The sequence below is a fragment of the Ictalurus punctatus genome, chromosome 1 (assembly GCF_001660625.3).
Source record: "Ictalurus punctatus breed USDA103 chromosome 1, Coco_2.0, whole genome shotgun sequence".
NCBI classification, from domain to species: Eukaryota; Metazoa; Chordata; class Actinopteri; order Siluriformes; family Ictaluridae; genus Ictalurus; species Ictalurus punctatus.
Genome location: NC_030416.2, coordinates 2,825,816 through 2,843,940, shown reverse-complemented (window position 1 = coordinate 2,843,940; position 18,125 = coordinate 2,825,816). Strand labels below are relative to the sequence as shown.

At 41.9% G+C, this 18,125-nt stretch overlaps 1 protein-coding gene across 1 annotated transcript; it reads left to right on the top strand.

Moving 5' to 3' along the window:
* Positions 1-191: 191 nt before the first annotated feature.
* Positions 192-17,765, top strand: zgc:158689 (I-BAR_IMD_IRSp53 and SH3_Irsp53_BAIAP2L domain-containing protein). The gene is made up of 15 exons (XM_017465534.3): positions 192-481; positions 4,442-4,556; positions 4,714-4,789; positions 5,488-5,574; positions 7,911-7,972; positions 9,030-9,101; positions 9,255-9,392; positions 10,361-10,513; positions 10,713-10,892; positions 11,012-11,480; positions 11,554-11,761; positions 11,942-12,016; positions 12,113-12,314; positions 13,293-13,333; positions 13,423-17,765. Exons 2-15 carry the CDS (start codon positions 4,509-4,511, stop codon positions 13,493-13,495), a joined length of 1,884 nt encoding a protein of 627 aa, XP_017321023.1. The 5' UTR covers positions 192-481; positions 4,442-4,508; the 3' UTR covers positions 13,496-17,765.
* Positions 17,766-18,125: the final 360 nt, after the last annotated feature.

Sequence of the window (18,125 nt, the reverse complement as noted above, 5' to 3'; positions counted from 1 at the left end):
AAGGGAAAAAAAGAAAGAAAAGAGGGATGAACACCAAATGCGTCCTTTCTCCTCACGAAAGTGCACTAGATAGTGTTCAAATAGATGCTTGAGCACAGAGTTCCCTACGTGGTGCACTATATGTTCATTTAGGACGCGAGCCTGAAGTGTGTGTGTGTGTGTGTGTGTGTGTGTGTGTGTGTGTGTGTGTGTGTGTGAGTGTGAGACACACAGAGAGAGAGAGAGAGAGAGAGAACATTGTCCGGCGGTCGCGCACGAGAGAGAGAGAGAGAGAGACGTGGTGTAGCGCGCGGGTTTACATCAGCACAGCGCTCGCGCAAACAATTTAAATGTGTTTTCGTCAGTTATTAATTTGTTTTAATTTGATGAGCGCGTGAATACGAGCGCGCGGCAGCGGGAAGAACAGAGATTTTGGAGCACGAGGGAGGGGAAAGAAGAAAAAGAGAAGAAAAGAAAAGTGAAGTGGATGCAAGCTGAGACGGTGAGTATGCATACACGCGTCACACACACACACACACACACACACACACACACACACACTCACACACACACACACAGAATTGGGCAACAGGTGCTTTTCATCTGCATGTGCATTGCGTTAAATGAACACCAACCCTAGTGAATCAACTCTGATATTATACTCTCACACACAGCATCATCTCTACCACAACCTGAACATTTGGGGGGACCAAACCATTTGGTGTGGGTGTGAGTGGGGGTGGGGTCATACTGGCATAAAGTTGGCTTGATGTTGGATGTTCGGTATTCGCAAATTAAGGGACCGTCTCTAAAGTTACACACGACATTAAACACGGTTCTCACTTCAAGAGCATGACTTACCTTCACAAAACCAGCCTTCAAGTGTTCATGTAGGTCTCAACTACAATGCACACCTTCTAGATTTTTGACATTTAATAAAATAATCTGTCGAATCATATGTAAATAGTGCCATGTATTTCACGACCATGTTTTATTTATTTATATATATATATATATATATATATATATATATATATATATATATATATATATATATATATATATATATAAAAGGTCCATGATCTCTTCATGGTAAATTCTCAGTAATTTTCTGGAGAGAGTGCACTGTTGGACACAGTTGGGACTCTTTGGGGGGAGGGGATGGGCTCAAGAGTCAATTAAGAGTGGCATGCTGTTAACAGACTGCAGTAGGCATCATGGGCAGATTTATTTATTTATTTTATATTTTTATTATTTTTAAAACGGGAAACGTAAAAGAGAAAATGACTTGGGTAAAAGCCGGTGGTAGGAATCTGTACACAATTCCCTATACAGTCAACAGAACAGTTCTCTGGTGGCCAGCTGACAGACGTAAAACGCAGAAAACAAATAAACGTGTTTGAAAAGTTAAAACATTTGTGTAGGATCAGTTCTGTTAACCGTTTCATTAATAGGACATGTATTTTTTTTTCTTTTTTGAAGTAAACCATTCATTCATTCCAATGCATTTGTGTAGGATTAAATATCTAAACAGATGTGCATCATAACATCAAACACACATCAAACACTCTACATCTGGTTTTGTGACCAATTCATCCTCTTCAAATCCTATCGAGTATTAAAATTATGGTACATTTTGCGTCCAAGCCCATTCGGTAGTGAAACAGGCTTGCCGGTGTTGCTAGACAGCACCCAGGTGTGGGAAGCTGGGTCATCAGGTTCAGCAGGGCGAGAAGGCAGAGCGACGTCCGCAGTGGAACAGGATGTTCAGGAGAAATTGATTGGCCGTTCCATCGAGCTCAGGTAGGAACTGAGCGTGCTCTGAGGTTCAGGTCTGGGGCGGAGAGATGACACGATGTCCCCGGCCTGCCTTGAACGCTGAGCGATGGCTACTGCACAGCCAGCGGGAGGAACGAAGCTCGAGGCAGCGCGAGGCTCTTCACGAGGCCAGAGGGAGGAGCAAAGTTCTCCATGGAGCAGGAAGGGCGGAGCGGCGTCCGTCCCCAGCCGAGCGGGAAGGGCGGAGCGGGAAGGGCGGAGCGGCGTCCGTCCCCAGCCGAGCGGGAAGGGCGGAGCGGCGTCCGTCCCCAGCCGAGCGGGAAGGGCGGAGCGGCGTCCGTCCCCAGCCGAGCGGGAAGGGCGGAGCGGCGTCCGTCCCCAGCCGAGCGGGAAGGGCGGAGCTATATTCTCCAATGACTTGGCATGCTGGACAAGATCCACAGTGGGGGAGGGAGTGTGGGAGATGGTTCCAGCCTGGTTGGAAGGCTCCCCTTTGGCATACCCCATGACGGAGTACATTACGTCGAGCCATTCCCGATTGGCTTTTACGAGGGAGAATTTACTCTCCTTCTCCCACCTCAGCTTTTCCCTTTCATACAAGGCCTCTTGAACTCTGGAAAAAAAATCTGCCACATCCATAGTAGGTCTTGCGTTCGGTCACGTCTGGAGGCGGATGCAAGTGCAGATTAGGTTTAGTAACAATACAACCAAAACACTAATAACCATAAACCAAAGACCAGAAACGACGGCAAAGAAGGACAAACACAAGCCACGTGCAAACTCAAGCTGATATACACAAGTGCTCATTAACACGAATGTGATTCAGGTGCAGTGGCTGCTGGGAACTGTAGTCCAGAGTTCTTTCTCTGAAATTACATGGGGGGGGGGGGTCGTCTTTTATGTGATGAAACGTAACGGTATTTGGGTTTGGAATGACATCAAGGGAAGCAAATGCTAACAGAATTTTCATTTTTAGCCCTAACCACAACCTAAAAACACTCGTGAGTCAAATACACACGTCCGAGCATGATAACGCTCCCACTTTAAGTTTTTAATGAATCGTTTTCTTAGATAAGCGAATTTACCGAAAGGCTACCAGTAAAGTCGGGACACCATGTTCATTCAGCGTACATTCTTTCGCAATCTGCACACGTTCGTTCTCCGTCTTCTGTTTAATAGACTGAAAACGTTTCCGTTAACGTTTCTCGTCTCGTCACACCGACAACAACACGTTACGTTACATGAATCAGGTAAATGTTTGCGTCGCTGGATATTACCGTCGCCTGTTTAACGTTTCTAGCTACGTAGCGTACATCTTACCTCGCACTCCTCACCGCTAAAGGGGTCATATCATGATTTTTAAACGTTCACTGTTTTGTTTATTGGGGTGTAATAGAATGGGTTCACATGCTTTTAATGTTCAAAAAAATTCATTCACATACTGTACATTATTGCATTCCCAGGCTGAAGTGTTGTGAACAGTAAAGCCCCGCCCTCTTTGATTTGATTGGCCATTTCAAACATTTTGATGTTGACGAGCGCTGCTAGACCGCAGAGGATGACCAGCCTTCATTTTAAAAAAAAACTTTTTGTCATCCTAACAACATACGTGGCGGTGCATCAAAAATATCAAATATTTGGAGGGACAATATGGCCGTATCTGATTATTGGGAGGGGCGTGTCCCCTTCAGTGTCTGTGGTGGTGGTTACGCCCCTGCTTACAGTTACCGATATTTAACCCGGTATATTTCGGACCTGTAGGTTAATGTCTGACATCACACGTTTGACTCACCGCTCTGGTCAGTGGTGGAAATGGACACTGACTCAACCCTCACGTTGTTTAATGAACATTGAAAAGACACTACACTCCATGTCAAATGTCACAATGTATGAATTCTTGAAAGTCTATCTATTGAACGGTCTATCCATCCATGAAGTGTGTGTGTGTGTGTGTGTGTGTGTGTATCAGTACTCTTGAGTGAAGACAGCAGCAGGGCGAGTCAGAAGGAAAGAAAGAGGTCAGAGTGTTTTCCTCACATGTTGTCGCTCGGTACTGGGTTCTGTGGTACAGCAGTGTGTGTGTGTGTGTGTGTGTGTGTGTGTGTGTGTGTGTGGTGGGTCACTTTGCTCCGGGCTCCTGTCTGAGCGGATAATCCACCCTGGAATTCCAGCTTCTCTCCCAATGGAAAACTCTGGAAGGATCACAAACTTGTTTGTTCAATGCACTCTGCGACATTCTGCTCCAGATTCCCTTTTTTCCCCGCTCTCTCTCACTTACACACACACACACACTCAAGTTTTGAAGATTTTTTCTTTAGTGTTTTTTTTTTTTTTTTTTACTGGAGTGAGATTCTTACAGTAGAGCTACCAGATTGTCGTCGAGCTTTTATTATTTGAAAATAAATAACTGTCGTGTGCTTTCCCTCGTCTCTCATATTCATAGTTGGATAGAATTATTATTGTATTACGCATACCCCAGAGCCGCTGAATTCTCCGTTCCGATTGGTCGAGAAGGTGCCGATTAGGTCTCTCTACCGTTATCGTTTCTATGGTATCGGTTTACATGACGACCCGTGCGAAATAAATCCGTCGGTGCTGCGACGCTTGTGTTAAGGAGATGTTTGTTTAAGGTCTATGGAAGGAGTCTCCAGCGTCGTCATCTCTGTGTGTTCTTTCTCTGCAGGTGGGCGTGGCTTCATAGTAACGTCCCAGGTTGTGTTCAGGGGAATCGTGCGAGCGACGGCGATACAATGTCGAGATCTGACGAGGTGAACAAAATGACAGAAAACGTCTACAAGGTAAGTAAAACCTGTGTGTGTGTGTGTGTGTGTGTGTGTGTACGCTGTTTTTGTCTACGTCCTACTTTATTTCGTTCATGCTCAAGCTCCGCTCAAGTAATCTCCCTTTGATTTTACTTTACACCGTGTGTGTGTGTGTGTGTGTGTGGGTGTTCAGGGCATCCTGGAGCAGTTTAACCCCAGTTTGAAGAACTTTGTCACCATGGGGAAACACTATGAGAAAGCGCTGACAGGTAAGGAGCACTTTGTTTTTGTCCAGTCGGCCACCTTAAAGCCTGTTTCGTTACTTCATCAGCTTGAGTATTTAAGTTAAGGCACTCAAATCGACATTCCTGTACACCATTAGTTTTCAACGTGGGGTCCAGGGGGTCTGTGAATTTAAAGAAATAATAATTTGTTACACTGGTGTAAATCACAACCCACGTTATGAAAGTTATTATCTGTAGGGGTCCAAGCACCAAAGTCAACTTAGACATAATGTGTTAGGAATAGAAAGCTCTATGGTGCCAACAATGTTTACGAAGGGGAAGTACGGTGGCTTAGTGGTTAGCACGTTTGTCTCGCACCTCCGGGGTTGGGGGAATGTTCTCCTCGTGCTTTGGGGGTTTCCTCCAGGTACTCCAGGTTCCTCCTCCAATCCAAAGACGTGCATTGCTGGCATTTCCAAATTGTCCGTAGTGTGCGAGTGTGTGTGTGTGTGATGGGTTGGCGCTCTCACCTGTCAATCACAGCGTCACTAGCCAATCGCGGGCATCTGTGAGCTCAGTTATGTGGAAGAGGGCGGACGGCGTTTTCCTCCGCAGACCCGGTGACGCTACGGCGGCTCACTGGATTCAATACATTCTCAGCTAACACACAGTAAAATGTCTTGATTGATGCATCCTTTCTTTCCATCCTTCTTTCTTCCTTCCTCTTCTTTCCCTTTGTGCAGGAGTGACTGTCGCAGCTAAAGGCTACTTCGATGCGCTGGTTAAACTGGGAGAACTGGCCAGTGACAGCCAGAGCTCGAAAGAACTGGGTAAGAACTGGGAGAGCGAGGGGAAGGAGAGGGAGAATGAATGAAGAGAGGGAGCAAAGTTTAGAGAGGAGAGGACAATAAATGGAGGAGAGAAGAAGGCAAGAATGAGGGGAGATGGTGAAGGAAAAAGGGGGAAATAAAGCGGAAAAGAAGTCTAAACCAAGAGAAGAGATGGAAAAGATGAATGTGGCGTAAAATGAACGAATGAGTCACATTAAAAGTGAGGACTGATTTATATTTTTGCGTAACCATGCAGAACTGTAAATCAAGCCCAAAGAGAACTGGGAAGCGATAGAGAGAGTAAAGAAAAGAAGGAAAGGAAGAGAAAGACGAAAAGACCGAGACTAAGGAATGCTGGTTACTAAGTAAGGAGAGACAGAAAGGACGGGAAGTACAGAGACCTCAAAGACGAGTGCAGCATAAAGAGAGAGCGCGAGAGAGAGAGAGAGGGAGCGAACGAGGGATTGGAGGTTAATGAGGGAAGTGGGACAGAAAAGAGGGGAGAGACCGAAAGGTCGTTGCACAATCAAAAAAAAGACGATGGATTAGAAAACGAAAAAGGCGAGAGCGAGATGGAAGAAGAGACGTGGATGGAGTGAGAGATTGATATAAGCTAGCGTGAAATGAATGAAATAGATTAGATAGTAAAGAGGATGTAGGCAGACTGAAAAGACGAGCGTAGAATAAAAAAGGGAGAACGAAGGAACCGAGAGAGAGAGCAAAAGTTGGGGTTGAAGTAGTGAACAAAGGAGAAAGAAGGGAGGACAGGATGAGTGCAGCATTAAAAAAAAAAAACTAACGAGTGCACCATAAAAACAGGAGAAAGAGAAAATGAGGGAGAGAGAAAGAAAAGGAAAGAGAGAGAGGTCTTTGTTGGAAGATTAACAACACCACATGATCGCATTGTGCCACTGGATGCAGCGGGGGTGGACGAGAGAAATGGAGGGATGGAGGGGGAGAAGAAAAGGGCCGCATGCCAAACTACACACAGAGTGTTATTCAGCGGGGGTACAAACACGCAACACACACCCAGGCTGAGGGGTGACACGAAACAGACGACAAGTTATCACCAACTGTAGGGAAGTAAACATATGAACTACTGTGAGAGGCGGAATTTGCATATTCATAAACGAGTATGAATATTAATGTGGGCGGGAACTGTAGAAATCGTGTTGTCACTTGTACTGGTTAGCGCGCGACGTCCATTAGCGGCATATTCTGTTCTGCAGATAACTAGTTGTGTTTATTACAATTCAAAAGTCTGTGTGTGTGTGTGTGTGTGTGTGTGGGGGGGGGGTAAATCTAGACAAAATAAAATGTGTACTGATAGATGTGTTCACCTGGAGTTGTGCGAACACTTGCTAGGCAAGCAAAGCTAGCTAAAGACTGAGGCGAAAGATTGAGCTAGCTGTAGCATAACTGTTCAGTCTTTCACACAGACAATATGAACACACGGTTCCTTTAAAAACAGGACAGAAATGTCAACATTTCTCTCAGATATGTCAGTAAATTACAAATAAAAGCCTCCCTACAACTTAAAATTCACTGTAGTGCCACTTAGCATCGATTGCTATGGCATATTTTACAAGAAAAGTGATAAAAAAAGAACACCGAAATGTCTGTTGTTTTTTTGTTTTTTTTTGCCTTTTCCTCAGTCGTCTCCATGTTGTTGTGGTTTTTGTTTTTTCTGTCACTGTCACTTCTGTTTCTAAAACAGTCACGGTGACTGCTTTAGCATGTTGGAACGTTCCGGAAAGTGTGTGTGGGGTGGGAACTCCTTCAGTCTCCTCTTGAGGTCTTTACTACTTCGGAATTCGAAAACGTTCAGACGACACTCATATTGTTTTCAAAATGGCCGAATCCATGAGGGTTTGGTTAGCGTTTGACGCTAAGCATAACGACAGGGTCGGGGTGGGTTTTTTTTCCCCACTATGTGGAGTCATTTCTGAGGTAATTTGCTAACACATCTGAGGAAAAGTGGATATTTCGGGTTGTTCTGTCTTGGTTTTATTGTCAAAACTGTCTGCCTTTATGTTGTGAACAGCTAGCTAGGTTAATTGTTAGCCAAAATCTTTTGCTTATTTAGCATTTAGACTTATTTAGCAACGAGAACGTCGCGTGTTCGTTTGAATTCCACATGGACACCCAAATAAACACTTCAATAATCATGCTAAACATGGCCGGAGGTGATATTCGACTAATAAACAACATTCAGACCTGCTCTGCTTAAATGTATTGACACTGGAGACTCTCTCTCTCTCTCTCTCTCTCTCTCTCTCCTGTATTTTTACATGAGTGTGTCTTCCTCATTGCTCGTTTCTGCGCTTCATTTCAAGGTGACACGCTGTTCCAGATGGCCGAAGTGCACAGACAGATCCAGGTGCAGTTAGAGGACGTGGTGAGTGCACACGGTATCCAACAACCATCAGCTGAAAATCATTTTTAATCAGTGAAAAAAAACCCCAAAAGGTTTCCTAAACGAGGAATAAAACACTCGTCCGTCTTATTAAAGATGATCAACTGTGATCGTTTATTCAAAACGATTAGATTAGATCGGTCGGTTCTCCAAGACGAGATTAGCCTCAATCCTGATGGGAATGCGAGTGTTTAACCAATAATCACGCTGCTAATTTCACGTACGTCTCTCGTTCCCAGCTAATTTTTTTCTTTGTTTTAACGGTTTAACTTTTAGTGTTACTGGTTTATGGGAAAAAAAATAAACTCCAGTGCTTCTTAATTTTTTTAAGAACACGCATATTATTTGACTTTATTTTACACAAAACAGTTATTATTAATGTGCTTAGTTGTTACACAGTATCATTCCTCAGTATCGTTATCCGTGTGTTAATTTTTTTAAAAGGCATATTAAGACAAAACAAAAAAAGTAATAATGTTCTGCATTACAATTCCAACATCAACTTTAAAAAAATATAATATAAATAACATTTTTGTTTGTTTGATCGGGTTTTTTTGGGCCATTTTAATCCTCTATCTTATAAATATAACACTCCAAACTAATGCAGACAAAATGAGATTCGTATATTTCTTTTTATAGTCTATACATTTTGACGAAAGACATTTTTGGAGAGTATATTTGCACAAATTCTTCACTAAATAAATCAAAATGTGCTGTTTATTGTATATTTATGTTTGTATCTAACAATGATGTACTGTTGGAGTCAATAGTGAAAATGGTTTATTAGGGAAACGTGCACAAGGAATTTTTTTTAATTTATTACTGTTATAATAAATAAATAAATAAATAAAGATATAAAACGACCATTCCAGTCCGTTTTTCTTTCGATTATGGAAGATGAACTAAAGATTTAATCTAAAAAAACAGCAACAACAAAATAACAATAGTGATGAGATTAATAAAAGAAGGATCTTGTGAATTTATTACACTTTTTTCTATTATTATTAATTAATTTTTTATTTTTTTTTTGTTTCTCTAGCTGAAGCTGTTTCACTCTGAACTCCTCTCTCAGCTGGAACAGAAGCTGGACCTGGATATTAAATTCCTCACCGTGAGTCTGCATTTCTAATTTATTTATTTATTTATTTATTAAAAATCTGGCTCCAGCTTCATGAGACTAATACGATGTTAATAGGTTAAGCATTTAACATCCCAGTAAGTGTTCGTGCCAGACGAAGGTGGTCAAGTTTTAATCTGTCTCCAGGCGACGCTGAAGAAGTACCAGAGCGAGCGGCGGTCGAAGGCGGAGTCGATCGAACGCTGCCAATCGCAGCTGAAGAAACTGCGCAGGAAAAGTCACGGCAGCCGCCACCCGAATAAATACGGAGACCGAGAGATGCAGGTACGCGGATGCGAACGTTCGCGTATCCCATAACGCACTGTGGCGTGTTCGTTATGTTATCTGTGACGTGTAGCTAGCGGTCCGTGCGTTTAGTGTCTCTGTGTCCTCTTATCAAGCTATCAGTTTAACGATTTATGACACTCTCCCTCTAACGCAGTGTCTGTGTAAAAGTCAAATGCCACGTATTACCCTTTAAACATGACAGTTATTTCGAAAGGAAATAAAAATAACAGCATTAAAAATAAAAAGGATCAAAGGTGAAATGGAAGCGAAGTGTAAAATATTAAAAAACGAACAGAGCTTAAGAAGTAAGACGGAAAGGAAACTATCCGTACCGGCCATATTGAAAACGTCTCGAGTAACCCGTTATTTAATAAAGGTCCCAGTTATTTCATTATAAAAATGAAAAGGACTGTATCTAATACACACAGAGAGAGAGAGAAAGATGTCAAATGAAACAAAGCCTAAAAAGAAATGAAAAGCAAAATGGTAGTATTAATATTAATACTTTATATTAAAAATAAGCGACATAAACGGTGTGTTGGACATTCCCAAAATGACTTTAAGTAGTGGAAAGAAAAAAAAAAGATTATGTTTAATGTAAAATATTGAGGAAAGAAAGAAAAAAAAGGCAAGTGGCAGGAGAGATATTATATCAATATTATGTTTCATGCTGGAAGATACAACATCATTTCCTGCTTTTGTCTCTTCTGTTTTGATTTTATTCTCGCAGTGTACCATCTTTTTCTTCAGTGTGTGTGTGTGTGTGTGTGTGTGTGTGTGTGTGTGTGTGAGAGAGAGGGGCACATCTTACTGCCATCAAAAACACAGTGATCATGGGTGGTTCTTTGTAAGAAACAATAGCGAGTGAAGTCTTTCCTGTCTCTGTGTCTCTCTCTGTCTCTCTCTGTCTCTTTCTGTCTCTCTCTCTCTCTCTCTCTCTCTCTCTCTCTCTCTCTCTCTGTCAGTTTGTGGAGCTGATGAGTCGCAGGCAGACGGAGTTGGACTCTCTGGTGGCAGTGGGTTATCGCTCGGCTCTCACCGAGGAGAGGAGGAGGTACTGCTTCTTGGTGGACCGCCAGTGCTCCGTCGCCAAGCTGCTCATAAACTACCACAGCAAGGTACGCAACTGCAGCCGAGCATAACGAACTACCGTAAACAGCACAATAAAAAACAATATAGTGCAAACCCGCTGCGTTTTTTAATAAACTACCACTACAAGGTACACACAGGCCCCTCCGAAAGTATCGGAACAGCGAGGCCTACTCTAGCGTTTGAGATCAAAAGAGGTTTTGTTAAATTCATGTCTGCTTCCCGCAGGTGCGCGAACTCCTGTCGCAGAAGCTGTCGTCGTGGCAGCAGTCATGCTCCCAGCCGACCAAATTACCAGAGCGGGCGTTGAACCTGCTGCGTCACACGGCCCCTCCGGGTGCAGGGGCTTCTGGGATAGCGGAAGTCCTCCGACACACTAAACTGGGCTCGGCTCAGTCTGGAGAGCAGGTGCAGCTTTTACGTTATATTTGTCTTCTTCTCGGTGTGAATGAATGTTAACTGAGATGCGACGTTTGAAAGAATTGCAGTAATCTGATTGGCTCACTGGTCGCCACTCGCTCCTACAGAGGCTGTCCATACAGGAAGTCCCGCCCCTTCTGAATGGCGAGTCCGGCAGTCGCACCCAACAGCAGCACGGCGGATCGTCTGTCTCGTCCGATCCCCCACTTCGCACCCTCTCCACCCACAACACCAGCACGGCTTCTAGCCCCGCCCACCCACACACTACCTCTGTGCTGTCAGGAAGTGTTACAGGCGTGCTTTCTCCAGCTTCTGGTTCTGCATCTCTGTCTCTTAGCCCCACCTCTGCTTCATCCCTTAATTCTCTGCAAGGCCTGGCTCCGCCACCTAACGCCCCTCACACTCCTCCATTGCCCCATAGTGCACCTCTGTCTCGTGCCCTCACACCAGTGCCACCGTCTGCCTTCTCTCCTCCGGCCCATAACCCTCTGCTGCTCAGGGCCACCGACATCTACGCTACCTCCACGCTGCCGTTACCAAGGAAACAGCCGAACGAGTTGCGGACAGGATTTACGGGTAATTAGTCAAGCTTGGAGCTCTTCTCAGTACATATTCGGTACGGAGCTGAGTGTTTTGATTTCCCCCTCAGGCTCTACCCTACCCCGTGTGCTCCCACTCTGTCCTCCTCTCCGTGTGGAGGCGCTGTTCACTCACTCGCCCAGCTCTACTGACAGGGCAGAAAAAGGAGAGAGAGGCGGCTCGTGTCTGCTGTCCTTCCTTCCCGGAGACGCCGTGAGTCTTCTAATCAGCGAGCCGAGAGATGGCTGGCACTACGGACAGAACGAGAGAACTGGACGGTAAAATAAAAATCTTATCCCACAGCAATTTGACAACACTAACAAAGAGCTGCTGTTATAGACACTTAATCAACACCTTCCGACCAATCAGAATTGAGCGCCGTGGTATATATTTAGTGCACTATATAACTGTGTTAAATTGATATTCTCACACAAGCCGTTGTGTTGTGTTTCCTGAAGGAAAGGCTGGTTTCCCTTCTCCTACACACAGCCGTTCCCGAACACGTCGACACCGACACAGCACGACGCTGTCAGGTCCGAGAGTTCATGAAATCACAATATACAAATGTGTGGTTTTTTTAAAAAAAATATATCATTAATAATGTAACGCGTGTCCTTCTGTCCTCTCAGTTCTCCTGGCCTGTCCAAACTGAACAGTACGAGTATGGGTCAGTTAGACAGGCTGCCCCCTGCAGGTGAGTTTGTGAAACTAAGTCCAGACTCAGAAGAGGAGCGAGGGATCAGCACGTTTAGGCCACGCCCCTACAGCATGATGAACCCGGACATCAGACGCACGAGTCCAGGACACGCCGAGCAGAAGGGCAAAGAGCAGGTGAGTCACGTGTGAACTGTCCTGTAGTGTTCTGCTCTGTCCGGTCATCTACCATGTCTTTCAGACATTAGTTGTCTGTCTGTCTATCGATTAATCTGTCTGTCTGCCTGCCCCTCTGTCTATTTGTCTATCTGTCTCTCTGTTAGTCTGTCCATCTGTATATCTCTTAGTCTGTTTGTATTCCAGTCTGTCCATCTATCTATTAGTCAATATATCTGTCTGTCTGTCAGCCTGTCTATCTATTAATAAGTCTGTCTGTCTGTTAATAAGTCTATCAGCCCATGGCTGTCTGTCTGCCTGCCTGTCTCACTGTCTGTCAAACGGTCTGTCTGTCTTAGTAAGTCTGTCTATCTACCTGTGTCTGTCTGTTAGTAAGTCTATCAGCCTATGTCTCACTGTCTGTCTGTTAACCTGTCTGTCTCTCTGCCTGTCTCACTGTCTGTCTGTTAGTAAGTCTATCTATCAGTCCATGTCTGCCTGTCTTACTGTCTATTTGTCTGTCTGTTATTAAGTCTATCAGCCTATGTCTATCTGTCTGCCTGTCATTCTGCCTGTCAAGCTGTCTATCTATTAGTAAGTCTATCTGTCTGCCTGTCTCACTGTCTGTCTGTCTGTCTGTTAACCTGTCTGTTTGTCTGTCTGTTAGTAAGTCTATCTATCTGCCTGTGTCTGTCCAACTATATGTCTGTCTCATAACCTGTCTATCTCTCATCTATTCATCTGTATCTCTCTTCAACCTATTTGTCTGGCACTATAATCTGTCTGTCTCTCTCTAATCTAACTGTCTCTCTCTTTTGTCCAGCTCTCCTTCTAACCCATCTAGCACGTGCGATTTCTCTAATCTGTCTATCAATCTGTCTGTCTCTCTCTCTATCTACCAATCAGAACCACAGCTCCAGGCCTTCTCCGTTCTTTCTGTTAGATTATGTACAGGTGTAAGAGTTGTTTAAAACGATTCTACCTCCGTGTTCGTTGCAGTTGTCCGGTGAGCGCTCTTCTCCTCCGCCGTCTCCCGCCAGGTAAACCGCCATCATTCCTGCGCTTCAGAGCCTCACACCTCACTGCTGTCTCTTTAATTTGTCTGCTAATTTGCATATCTTGCCCTCAGGACCAATCCGTTCGCTCATATCCGTCTGAGGAAGACGGTGACCAACGACCGCTCGGCTCCGCTTATCGAATAGGGAACGTCGTCTGTTTTGTTAACGTTTCCCTTTTGATTGACAGAAAAAAAAGCCAGTAAATGTGTAAATCCTGTGGGGGAAAAAATCATGTTCTATTCAAACAGCGACTTCTTTGTTTTTCTTTCTTTCTTTTTTTTTTTTTTTTTTTTAAATCTTTTTTATCTGAGCCACTGATTGGTCTATTTTTGATTAAAAAAAAAAAAACACATTTAGAAAAGAATATTTGTTGGTTTTGCTTCCATGTTGATGAACAAACAGTCTAAATAATGACTTGTTACTCAAATTAATGTGCCAATAATAATCTGTGCCAAAAATGTTCTCTATATTCTCATGGTTTGGATGAGGCATGTGCTGGAAATCAGGTTATTTTACAGACTTAATATATTTAAAACGCAATAAAGTCAGCATTCAGTTCATTATGAGCCTGCCTAGTTGGTCACATGTTTGAGGGAAATCTCCATGTTAGAGCTTTAGATACTGTAGCTGATGTCATTGTTCCATTCCCAGTAGATAAAGCAAATGTTTCCTGGCAAAACAAATCCACGGTGAGACGCTTCATGTGTAAGTAAGCCTTGTTTCATTGCTTTAAAAGTTACACAAGTCACTGACGCTGTGTCAAAAATGATTCAAATAATCAATATCTACGTTAACTAGGCAATTATCTCTGTACGTTAGCTAGCTAAGTACAAATTTCCGTCAAACTTTTGCTTGGAGAATTTAAGTTTTCTCTCAACCATGAGCTGTTTACGTTTCAATTTCCAGTCAAAAAATAGCAAGCGAGTCTGTCACGTTTTAGCTAACTACTTTTCTCTCAAACGTTTGCGATTTGCAAATGTCTACCTATCGTTTTCTCGCTAATTACAATTTTCTCTCAAATGCTAGCTAGCTAATTACAAATGTCTGTCAGATGCTAGCTAGATAGTTACACTTTTCTCTCATATATTAGCTAGCTACATTGCAAGCTTCCCTCAATCACTAGCTAGTGAATTGGTTTTCTCTCAGTTGATGTCTAGTTACATTACAGTTACAATAAAATTTCCTGTCACAAACATGCTAGTGAATTACAATTGTCTATCAAAAGTTAGCTAGCTAATAACTTTTTCTCTCAAAGCTAGTGAATGACAAATGTTACAAAACATAGCAGGCTAATCATAATACTCATTCCAATGATCGCTAGTTACATTGCAATATCCTTTCAAACATTACATAGTTACATTAGAACTTCCTGTCAGTGGTAAGCTAGCGCCTTACAATTTTCTCTCGAACATTAGCTAGTGAATTACAAATGTCTGTCAAATGCTACCTAGATAATTACAGTTTTCTCTCAAACATTAGCTAGCTACATTGCAATCTAATCTTTATCTAATCAATCATTAGCTAGCAAATTAGTTTTCTCTACATTATCCTTTCAATGAAATTACCTATCAAAAATAAGCTAGTATATTATAATTGTCTGTCAAATTTAAGCGACCAATAACAAATGTCTCTGAAATGTTTTCTAGCTAATTACGAATTTCTCTCAAATGCTAGTGAGATTGAGATTAATGCTTGATAATTTTTTCTCTCAAATATTCGATAGCTGCATTACAATTTTCTCTCAAACAGTCGCAAGTGAATTTCAATAGTCTATCAAACGTTAGTTTTTTCTCAAACATTAGCTAGCTACATTACAATTTTCTCTCAAATAGTCACGAGTGAAGTTTAAATGTTTATCAGTCGTTAAGTAGATAAACAGTTATCTCTCGAACATTAGCTAGCTAATTACAATTTTCTCTCAAACATTGCTTGTCGCTGGAGTGAAGATTTCTGTAGTGTGCTTCCACACTCTCGCCTATCTAGGGCTCTAATATGGAGATTTGTGGTTGTGCCTTGAGCCGTTTTGGATATATACATATCCTCTAGATTATATAGATTTTGTTTCACTTACCTTGTCTTGGCTCAGCTGTTCTGTAGATGTATTTAGTAAGCGTAGACATAACAGCTAAGTAATGTTGTTATTTTGTTATTTGATTTGATAAAATACAGTATTTCATCGTTTGAAGGCTCCAGGAAGTAAAATCGTAGAAGGTCGATTTGTGGGTATGTTTTCTTACTGAGGAAAAGTTGTTGAGTTTTTGATGGTTAATGAACGTAGGTCCATGTTCTGAATATATAAAGTGTGAGACTTTGTTTTAATGTTAATGGCATCAACGTTACAGAAATTTCCATTGATGGTATGTCAGTATATCTTACTTATTTATACCACCGCAGTGTTGAATTCTCGATTCTGATTGGTCGGAAAGTGTTTACAGTAGTGCAGCTGTAAATCGCAGGTTTATGTTAATTCACGTGTTCTAATATGTTCTCGTTTCCATAGTAAAATACACAGGGACTCGTATGGCGTACAGTAGAATAAAATAACTTAATTGTGGTAACCGTAACTCTACTTCGTCACACAACCCTGTTGTTGATCATTTTCCTATGACAGAATGCCCCCTAGTGTTTGATTCAGAGCAATACATCCAACATCCCATTAAAAAAATTAGCTAAGGTTATCTGACATCGTCTAATTTCTGAAGGTACAGCGAGAAACGTTTTGAACAGAAAATATATTCTCTAATAAGTGGTGATTATCAGGGGGCCAAGCACTAAGTCAGTCCTGCGAGAATCCTGCAATCTGTAATCAGCCGAAGCGTAATATTCACATGAATGTAAATGTGTTTAATTATGTCGGGTGACATTTATGAAGTTTAACAGTGTGATGTTGCTAAATGTAACATTAGCAATATTGCAGATTATCGCGGTATATCATGATTTCCGCTCAAATAGGCCAAATTCATGTCGGAATTATTAAATACACCGATTTTTGGTAAGATTTCTGAAGGTTAAAGATGCGATGTAAAAAAACGTGAAGCTGTATAGCGTAATATAGGTAACGATACAGCAAAATCATCACTGACATTTGGTTAAACGTGTGAAGGCTCGGAAAGTGACTCCAGAAAGTGATTAAGAACGTTTTCGGGAACGTGCGGACGTGTTGGAGGAGGAAAGATTTGATCTAATATTTGACTTTCGCCTGTTTCTTCTGTGGCGAGAGTTTCGGACGATTAGAGGCCACTTGTTTCTCGTAGTCAGTAGCTAGCTATTATCGGCTAGCACATCTTTCTCTCAATTTAGCACCGTGTATTTACAGTAATGACTACAGCAACTCGGAACTTTTTATATAAAAATGTATTAAAATGTTCTCCCGAACGCACTCGATTTGTTTTGAAGCAAAATATCATGTCTGATTTGTGAGTTTTAACCCTTAGGTCTGAGAGAAACGGCGGACATTTGCGATAGCTGAAACATTTAACGTGATGAAGTTTGATTATTTTGGTCATTCTTAAATAAATCTATGGTTATATTGAGTATATGAATTAAATCCCCCCCCCCCCCCCCCCCCCCCCAAAGTCCTGTGATGCGTATCTCCAGTTTTTTTTATTTTTATTTTAAGATTATTATTATTATTAGTCTATTTTGGGATTTTAAAGGAAGTGAAGAGTGAAAACATTGAAAATTTTAACTGCTAAGATTTCTCTCAGGAGAAAGTTTGGAGTTTAATTTAAATAATTGTAGCCAGTTGTTGGATGTTTATGTCTCATGTAGCCATGTGTCTGTATTCAGTTATACGCTGTACTGCGATTTTTAACACGCACAATATTGTTACACTGTAGAAATCTCATCATTCCCCTGGCTGGGGATTATATAATGTGATTAACAAGAAAATATGTAATGTATTGAAAAAAAAGATTTTTATTTTTAAACTGGCACATGCCTTTATAAATTTATGTATCTAAGTTTCAAATCGTTTGAATTTTAAATGTTTAAAATGGACTTGATATGTGACGTCTGTTTTGTTTTCCATAAATCTGTGCCTTAAATCATAGAAAACAAGAAGAATGACTGTATGGCGTCCACTGAAATGTATTTCCTTCTCTACTACACTTGCTGTACATACAAAAACGTTCAAACCTTTCTGATCATTATAGCACACACTGTTGTTTTTGTTTTTTTACGTTTTCAATATGCTTTCAAGGAATAACTGTGACTATGTAATGATGGTCTTATCTCTTCGTTTTCAGTGTTCTTAGAAATATGTTTTATTAGTAAAGAAAATGAAACTAATCAGTATTAATGAAGACCGAGAAAGTTATATTACGCTCATACCGAACGAGTCACGGTGTGCGTACGCTGTCGTTTCACACTAACCTGCTGTGTAAGAATTCAAATAAATAAATCAAATAATGCATCTCGGTCAACTTTTTGGATTATTATGCTGTTTGAAATGTCGTGTTTACACCAAACCGGTGTTGGTTGAAGGTCCGTGTGATTATTTGCTGAAACATGTTACAGCATTCAGAAAGATAAAGTAATATCTTCACAATGACAGCTTTCTCAAGATCACACCAGGGACCGTCGCTGGAAGAGAGCGGATGCTAGCGCAACACTGTGGACCAAAAAAAAACAACTACTCAAAAAGAGTTTGGCTGTAGGTACTGGTGGCTCAGTGGGTAAGTAAGCAGGTGCCTTACTTTTCAGGATCAGAGTTCAAACCTTGGCTCAAGTGGAAGGAAACGGTTTTCTGTGTAAGTGATTGTAAAGTAAAAGA

Bases quoted from the DNA above. Each gene is read 5' to 3' on its own strand.
- zgc:158689 (XM_017465534.3), top strand. From the start codon at position 4,509: ATGTCGAGATCTGACGAGGTGAACAAAATGACAGAAAACGTCTACAAG. The intron at 4,557-4,713 runs GTAAGTAAAACC...GTGGGTGTTCAG, and splicing joins TGACAGAAAACGTCTACAAG to GGCATCCTGGAGCAGTTTAA. The intron at 9,102-9,254 runs GTGAGTCTGCAT...ATCTGTCTCCAG, and splicing joins TGGATATTAAATTCCTCACC to GCGACGCTGAAGAAGTACCA.